Source organism: Coturnix japonica, chromosome 24, assembly GCF_054131305.1.
Source record: "Coturnix japonica strain WE chromosome 24, WE-NBRP24, whole genome shotgun sequence".
NCBI lineage: Eukaryota > Metazoa > Chordata > Aves > Galliformes > Phasianidae > Coturnix > Coturnix japonica.
This window is the reverse complement of record NC_140686.1, coordinates 3,417,398-3,426,518: the sequence shown is the minus strand read 5'-3', so window position 1 is coordinate 3,426,518 and position 9,121 is coordinate 3,417,398. Positions and strand designations below refer to the sequence as shown.

The window sequence follows — 9,121 nt, the reverse complement described above, 5'->3', positions numbered from 1 at the left end:
AGCAATTGCTCAATGGTTCTTAGAGAAAGCTCCAGATTACCAAAGAGAACACACTGAGAATATGAGGAACTGTGACAGGAAATACCAATTTCTGAAGAAAAATAAAAATTAAATGGAACTATTTGTTTTTAACAGGAATGAATTTAAAATATTATTCAAAATCACCCATATTAAAGATTTAATAAACAGTATGAACAAAGGTGGAGGGGGGGAGGGGAAGATGGGAAAACTGAAGACAGAAAGCTGACAACTGGTTTAGTAACAGGTTAAAAACGTGTGCTTTGAGATCCCTATTAAATAATACCCACAAGTAGGGCAAGAAATAACCCTGCAGACGGTTATCCCCGTGACTATTCCAAAGGCAACGGCCCCAGGACACACCGTTGCCAACCGCTTTCTGAGGCAGCCGAGCCTACAGACGCGCACACTCCTGCTCTCCGCGGGTGTGTATCCTCTTCATATCGCTTACTATCGCTTCATATCGCTTAATATCGCACGTATAACGCATACGTGGGGCTCCCGGCTCCGGCTGGGAGCCTGAGGCTGCCCTGCAGCCTGTGGGTTGGGCCGCGGCTTCCTGAGCGTGCGCCGTGTTTCCGCGTCCTGCTCGGGGCTCGGCCCGGCAGAGTTTTGAGACAATATGAAGAAGATGCTCAGCTTCGTAAAGAAGAAAAAACGGGATCCGCCGCCCGGCAGCGCCGCCTCGGCGTGCTCCGCCGGTGCGTACGAGATCCGCCGGAAGGAGCTGACCAAGCTGCACCGAGGGGCCGCCGCCGGAGACCTGGCCCTGGTGCAGCAAGGACTGAAGAAGCACGACATCGACGAGCGCGACAAGGCGCAGCGGTAAGGGCGGCGGGCCGGGCCGGGATCCCCGCTGCATGACCTGGGCACAGAGGGCTGCTGTTAACGGGGGCCGTGCGTGGCTGGGACGGCCGGTAGAGGCCGCTCCGATGTGCCCTCCCGGCCTGGATCCCTCGTAGGGCTGCTCGGCATTCCTCCGAGCTGGGAGCTCTGTTGGGGGCTGGTGAGAAAAGGCAGCGATAAGGCTGCTGGCTTCATGAAGGCTTTCTTGCTTGCGAAGCTGATGGTGGTTCCTTTAGGTTGTCATATTCCCCAGTGCTTGGTAACGGCTGCTTTTGGGTGAGGAGGGGCTCCTGCACAAAGTTGTGTTTGTTACAGTTAAATTACTCATTCGAGCTCTTTGCGGTACACTGTGCTAAATAAATAATAAATACAGTGCTCAGATCAATATTGTCAGGCTTCTGTTCGGAGGTGAAGGATCTTGTATACTTATTTGGGAATTTCTCAGTGGGGACAGTCACCCTCGAGTTGTTCCATGTCTGTGACAAGGCATGATGAGTTATTTGACGTTCTGCCTGTTATTTCGTCCTCATCTTCTTTGCCTTGGAGGAAGCTGGTCTTATGGAGGGTACTCATCAGCCTGCCCGTGATGGGAGCTGTTAGGACAAGAGGGAACAGCCTCAGCTTGCACCAGGGGAGGTTCACGTTGGATGCTAGGATAAGCCTCTCCAGGGAGTGGTTGTGCACTGGAATGGGCTGCCCAGGTTGGTGGTAAAGTCACCGTCCCTGGAGGTGTTCAAGAAACATGTAGATGTTGTACTAAGGGACATGGTTTGGTGCACGCTGGTAATGGAATAAGCTTGTTTTTATTTTATTTTGTTTATTTTGGGAGGTAATTGGGATAAAGAAATGCAATTTGCCCTGTTCATGTACCACAGAGTGAAAATATTTATTTAGCTGTCTGTTTCAATTTACACGTTTCACTTTTAGGACACCACTGCATCTTGCTTGTGCAAATGGACGTGAGGATGTCATTACGTTTCTAGTAGAAAACAAGTGTAAGCTAAATCTTTTTGACAGTGATAACAGATCTCCACTGATGAAGGTAAGTAGAACATACTATGTTGCTGCAAGTAGGAATTATTGATTATGTATTAAATGATGTCTTTCCAGATTCTTTAAGTAAGTCTGTGTAGAAGCATGCATGCTGTAATCAGTGTGGCTTTGGCATGTGCTAGCTAATCTTGGCAGATGCTTTTATATTCCAGGAATGGGAAGTTGTAGTAGTAGTGACACAGTGAAATATGACTGCTGGAAATTTTACCTTTTTTTTTTTTGTGTGTGTGTGTGTGTTGTTTCCAGGCAGTACAATGCCAGAAAGAAAGATGTGCAGTGATCCTGCTAGAGCATGGTGCTGATCCGAACCTGGCAGATGCTGGTGGCAACACTGCCCTTCACTTGGCTGCTGTAACTCCTAACACATTTCTAGCAGGGATGTTAATTGAGCACAGTGCCCGTATCAATGCTCAGAATAAGGTACATTTCGATATTCAATAGAGAAGTTCAAAAAGTTGCATTGATATTTTTATTGTAGATTTTTTGTTTGTTTCTTTTGATTTTTAACTTGAATTATTTCTGTTCTTTCAGGACGGATGTACTCCTCTTACTCTTGCTATCTCTGAAAATCACAAAGAAATGGTAGAGCTCCTTCTTAAAAAAGGAGCTGATGTTCACACTCGAGATCCGTGTGAAAGGTGAGGAGATGGTCTAAACTCTGCAGGTCACCTTAGTTGTCTTCAGGTTGGACTGATGGGAGGGATGGGAATGAGCATTGAAGTAGAAAGACACAGAGAAAGAGCTCGTTGAGTGACTGGCGAAAGCAGGTCTCAGCTTGGCAGGTGACATGCATTATTGCATGTTTTCTGCATTGAGAACTGCAAGAAAACATTGTTTCTGGTAGCCGCTGTGGCAGGAAAATTGCTATTGTGCCAGCAACATTGCTGTTATGCCAGAGAGAGTTTTTCAAATTGATGCCAAGTTTGTATGCAAGTGTTGTTAATATAGAAGCTTTTTTTTCTGTTCATAAAGTGATTTTATTTTTCTTTGAGATTGAGCAAATGGGAATTAAAATAATTACAATGTCTGACTAAATTGTATGGTTTGTCTTGTATTTTGGATGCTGTAGAACCCCACTTATGACTGCAGCGGCCGGTGGGGAGCTTAAGTTGGTAGAAATGCTTCTTCGCTATGGTGCTGAAATTTTCCATAAAGACGTTAATGGATGGACAGCTGAGGACTATGCTATTCTTCATGGAAATGCTAGGTAAACTTTTAAATTTATTGCTAGGTTTTTAGTTATCAGTGTTGAGTTTGAACCTTTTTGGTAACAGCACCAAGTTTAACGGTGCTATTTTGAAGATGTGTTCATTGACATCTTCTCACGTATACTGTTCATGTGTCTGGTGTTAATTTGAAAGTTGAGAAAAGGGCTTCTGCTCAAAATTCTCTGTAAGATTTCAAGTGTTTGTTTCTAAGCTGATGTCTGCCTGCTATACACTATTAAAATGTGTCTGTAGCCCACAGACGCAGAAGTTCAACTTGAAAAACTGAAATGTTTGTAAATTCTTCTCAAAACAGAACCCTTGTTATTACTGTCTTCAGTTCCACTGACAAGGAACCACCTGTTTTGTTTCAGAGGAGATCTAGCTGTTATTTCTTTTGTTAAATTACTAAGCAGTTTAACTCCTCCTACACATAAGTATTTTACCCATGGGTGTTCATTCATAAGAGTGGTTGTATTTGTAAAAACTGGACTGCAAAGGGTACCGAGCAGAATTAAATAACTTCATAGATCTGGATGTGCATCTATAAAATAGATGTGTCCATTATATTTGAGTATGTTACGGTTTGCAAAAAGTAGAGTATGTTACACTTACTGAATATGAAAATTGTTTTGGCTATGGTTAAAGCTCCCTGACTGTTTCCCAATTGATTCTTGCAGGACTCGGAGGGTTTTGAGTATCAGACTTGGGAGACAGTGTAGAAACCCAAGGCAAGTGCTGCTCAGCTGAGCAAGAAAGCCAAGAAGGAAAGCAAAAAGAAACGATAAGGGCTTGAGCAGAAAGGCACAAAGGACAGCAGAATCGCCTGGATTGCGTCCTCACAGGTGCACCAAAGGACACACACTGTGTGGTGCGGTTTTCAGGCCTGGCTGTGCTTTCCCTTTCATGGACTCCAGAGGGGAACTAAGGAAGCTGTGTCTTTAATCATTACCAGTATTCCGCCTTTTTGATTTCATATTGAAATGTATTTTGGATGCATTTGGCTTCTCTTTGTTGTAAATAAAAGCGAAACAAACATTTGATAAGTGTTGCTGCCTCTTTCAGTAGCTGCTCAATACAGTGCCTGGCTCGGGCTGGCAATTGCAGGGCCATGAAGTGGTCGGCTTCACGTCCCTCCCGGAATCACAGAATCACAGAATTGTAGGGGCTAGAAGGGACCTCTAGAGATCGTCGAGTCCAACCCCCCTGCCAAAGCAGGCTCCATATACCACATCACACAGCTCGGCGTCCGGGCGGGTCTTGAATATCTCCAGAGAAGGAGACTCCACCACCTCCCTGGGCAGCCTGTTCCAGTGCTTCGTGACCCTCACTCCCCCCCACCTGCAAGTGCAGCAGTACTGAAGGCTGAGGGCTCTTTTCGTAGGCAGGCGGGCAAAGGCAACTGAAATGCAAGTTTGCTGTCCCTCTTTGTTCTCGCGTCAGTAGGCCCTGGATATCTTCCCAGCACCTCTCTTAATCAGCCTGGAAATGTTTGCTAGCAGGAAGTAACCCCATCACATTGCCTGAGACTAATGATGCCTTTTTCCCCACTCACTGCAGGCAGCCTCTGTGATCATTTTAGACAAAAGTGCACGCTAATAGAACTAAATTTGATAGTTTATTCTGTTTTCCAAGCAGGTGTTGCACTTGGGCTCTGTATCACGTACTGGCCACGCAGATATGGTGTACAACTGGAAGAAATCCTTCAGACCCTGAATGCAGGAGAGAATCTGTGATGGGTGAGAGAGGAAATGTGCACCTTGAAGCAGGGGACGCCCTGCTGGCACCGCCTGTTACATCCAACACCAACATGGCTTGCTGTTTCTCAAGGGTCAGTAAGTAATAATGCCCCTAGTGATACTCTAGTACATTTTTCCTCTAAAATTGGTTCTATTTGACATGCTATTCCATTAAATTGCGCGATCATTAATCAATTATTAGCCCGGATAACTCAGTCAGTAGAGCATGGTTATGAGCATCTTAAAAGCATTTATTGCACAAATTTTAGTGGTCATTAAAAAATCAATGTATCAGAGTATATGAAAATTGAAGACTTTTCCAAATCAGTTACAGATTAACACAATGGGACCCTCACAGATTTATTTTCAGGTTGCAGAAACTTAGGTTGCAGTACAAACATATTTGTTCTTTTTAGTGGGTTTAACAGTAATGTTGTTATGTTGTATTTGACTTGTCTCTTTTTTCACTTTCAGAGTATTGTCAATCAAGGCCTTGATTGAGTTATCATAGTTATGTTATTAATATAAGTAGTGTTGTTATTCTATAGGCAGTATCTTGAAATTGTTGTAATACAAGAAGAATTTATGGAGCAGCAGCCATGGATCAAGATAAGGAGTTCACAGAGCAGCAGCTACGGGGCAGGATAAAACTACATGAGAACTAATTGAACAAATGAACTGAATTGCTTGTTAAATATGGTTAGTCGGTCGGTAAACTGAGCCTTTTCAGCCTAAAAGAAAACGGGGGAAATGTAGAGAGTGTTTTTTACAGCTAGTTAGCTGAGAAGGGTCGTAAACACGGTGCAGTTAATCAAGCAGCCATACCACCTGCAAGGACAGTGAGAACAACAGGATGCCCTGGGATGGTGAGAAACTAGCCATGGTTCTGTGAACTCAGCAAGGGAGTAGCTTTCAGGATGATAACAAGAAGCTGCAAAGATACTTGGGGATGGTATGTAATTGGGAACCAATGATGAGCTCCACTTTTGCAATATGTATGAGCTAATTATCCGTATTATAAATGTACACGCAGCCAAGGAATAAACGAGATTAGCTGATCATATGTCAATGACAGGTGTGATCGTTTGCTTTTCTCCTGCCGTTCTGCAACAGGTGCTGTTCTTTAGAAAGCTCTGCCTGATTATGCACATCTCTCTGCATAGAGTTGGGCTTCTTTTGACAGAGGGCCCTATTACAATCTTGAAAAAAAACACAGAACATGATAACTGGAAAACTCACGTTGTAAAGCTAGATAACACCAATTTTTAACAAAGCTTGCAGCTGCACTTCCCCACAGAGAGCATGGCAAAGCTTTGATGACAGGGCTTAACAGACTTAGGAAAACTCACTGCAAGAGACTGAATGTGTCTCACTTTGTCCATTCTTCATAGGTGCCCTGCCCGCAGCAGGAGCAGAGCAAGAGGAAGACTGAATCTCCCCAGTACTCTGAGGTACTTTCTCTGAAGGATGTGCAGGGACCCCTGTTGGCTTGCTTACTTCTTGGCTTGCTTACTTCTAGGCTTGTCACCTCTGGACCCACCTCCCTCTGCTGCTGCCTCTGCCTTATGCTTCTGAACAATGACACCTTGAAATACTTAAGCTCTAGGCCAGCTGTTCAAGGTACATAATGCTGCTAGCAGGCCTGGGTGCTTTTCACAAGCTGGAGGGGCAAAGCAGTGTGTTAGAAACAGCCTTCTAGTGGATACACAGAAACACTTTGCTCCCCCTGCAGGTTTCTGCACTGAAGCTGACATGAACCTAACAGTGGATGAGCAATGGGTATTTCTGAATTCTCCCCATCCCTGATTCTAGGAGGAGCCCAAGCTCCTGCCTTCAATGCCCAACTGTGAATTGGCCCTTTTGCTAAGCTTGTGCCACATGAAAGACTGCAGCCATATTGGGGATGTTTAATGTAAACAGGCACCAAATTACACGACAACACAAGCCATATACTCACATCAAAGCTCTGGACTCTGAGGTTTCTCTATGTCCGTCCTAAGTTTCCACGTAGTTCCCAGAGAGTGGTGCTCAGGTCTTTGCTGTAACAACCCAGAGTGGAGAGCTGATTCCTTCTCTGGGACATTTCTGTAGCTCAGGATGCTTCAGCGTGCACTCAGCTATGACAGTGACTGGGAAGGAATGGGGCTGCTGCATTCCGTGTCTGCTCCTATGAGCAGCTTAAGGTTACAGTGGGGGCATGAGCTCAGGTTGCTGTAGCACACTGAGCATCGTTTCAGCAGGGTAGATTCAGTGATATGAAAGTTGGTTGCCTTGTTTTACTAACCTGTAATTAGGAGGGCTGCCAATCAAGAAGTTGCTTTTTCCATGCTGGGAGAATTGTGTGCATGTTCCTTTCAAAAAGCTATTTTTTGAATTCTAATAGAAGGGAATGCAATTAAGTAACGTGAGTTTTTGAAAGTAGAAGTTGTCAGTTTCCCTCCATAAAGACTGCTCTTTCAGAAGTTGTGCTCTTGTGAATGTCCACAGCAAGGCCTGTCTCTCTTTCAGGCTCAAGGCTGGAAGTGACAGACTGGAAACCACAGCTCAGCAACAAAGCAAAACGAATGAAGCCCCTCAGGACAACCTTCAAGCCTTTGCTTCAGTAAGCTAGTTAAAAACCTCTGTGGGTTTTGCAAGCTCCTGAGACTAGTTAAGTAATTCTGTGAGGAAAATGCATGATGACATTTTCCTGGAGGGCCTAGGAGAGCTGAATTCCCAAGCTGTGCTGACCATAGGCTACTCTGAAAATCCTGCCATTCGTTATTTCCCCATGTTTGTGGTTTTGAGACTTGCCACGATGCTATGGCAAGCCGTAGTTAACACTAGAGAAGGTAAGGGTTTACACTAACATGCTGGTGTAAGTATTTTCAGGTTTAGATCTGCTTTAGTTGTGGTATCGAAGACCTCAGGCTGCACGTTAGACATTCCTCCTGCATTAGAGGTATTTGCCAAGTTTGTAGAACTGCACAGCACTGCATTAAAGTGTCTCACTGTCCTTAACGTGGTTAGAGTTGTTATAAAATAGTATTTTCATCTGAGGCCTATGAGAAGCAAATGATTCATGGATTTGGTCTGGGGAGGTAGGGAGGTGACTGCAGGCCCTGTGCTGTACTGATACTGGCAAGAGTGGCAATAAGGTGTGAACTTCAGGAAGAAACACTGCATATACAAAATAACAAAACTTAATTTTTAGTCTTTATTATTAAAGCATGTAAAAAAGAGACCAAAAAACCCACAAAACTAGTGGGATATGTGATCTTGTTTCTGTGAAACAACCACATGAGGCTGCTTTAATGGCAGTGATTGCCATTCTCAGTGAGAACTCCAGGTTTTGATCACAGTTTTGATGAAATTTTACTCTTCCTGTGCTTCAGCCTTGAAAAACAGTCACTCACAAATGTATTTACTGCCAGAAGCGGTGACACAAGTAAGAAGGAGGATATTTCTCTCTGGTAAAATGAGACTTGTAGAGGTCTGGTAGAGAGACATGATCAAACTTTTAGTTGCAACTCCATATATTCCATTTGAAAATCTGCAAGTCATGTATTTATGTCAACTGAAAATGGAGTCATAAAGAAAGCAAATAAATGATATATTTTTTTTCAATCTTGAAACCTATTCTTAATTTTCATTGTTAAAATGGGAAGCATAGCTGCATCTTTTTCATTTAGAGTAAGCCAAAAGGAATTCTTTCAGCATTATCAATAGAAACTAGCTGTTAATCCAGCTGAGGATTAACAGACCATGTGCATGAGATACAGTGTGAGAGCTTCAGACTGGACCAGGAACAAGCAAAACTGTATTTAAGCACACACATTGGCTGCATAGGGAAGCAAGAGTGTAACATCAAAAGCACCACCTCAGTTCCAGCTCTCCAACCTAGACAGAGCTGGAGCTGCTATAGTCTCTACCTGCAACTGCCCAGTTCTCTTCAAAGCCCTGGAACAAGCAATGCAGAAACATGCTATCTGCCCAGCCAGATTTCCCAGCTTGTAAACACATCAGCTGCAAATCAGGCGTAGTAAATCACCTGTGGATACTGATAGGACAAGGGGAATGGTTTGAAACTAAGGCAGGGGAGGTTTAGGTTAGATATTAGGAGGAAGTTTTTCACACAGAGGGTGGTAACTCACTGAAACAGGTTGCCCAAGGGGGTTGAGGATGCCCCATCCCTGGAGACATTCAAGGCCAGGCTGGATGTGGCTATATCCAGGGGGGTTGAAACTAGATGGTCATTGTGGGCCTTTTCAATCCAGGCCA

The 9,121-nt window shown here is 44.1% G+C and overlaps 1 protein-coding gene across 1 annotated transcript; it reads left to right on the top strand.

The window, feature by feature from the left end:
- Positions 1-7,467, top strand: LOC146757043 (uncharacterized). The gene is made up of 7 exons (XM_085523304.1): positions 1-843; positions 1,792-1,906; positions 2,164-2,337; positions 2,449-2,555; positions 2,987-3,124; positions 6,381-6,481; positions 7,370-7,467. Exons 1-7 carry the CDS (start codon positions 641-643, stop codon positions 7,465-7,467), a joined length of 936 nt encoding a protein of 311 aa, XP_085379430.1. The 5' UTR covers positions 1-640.
- Positions 7,468-9,121: the final 1,654 nt, after the last annotated feature.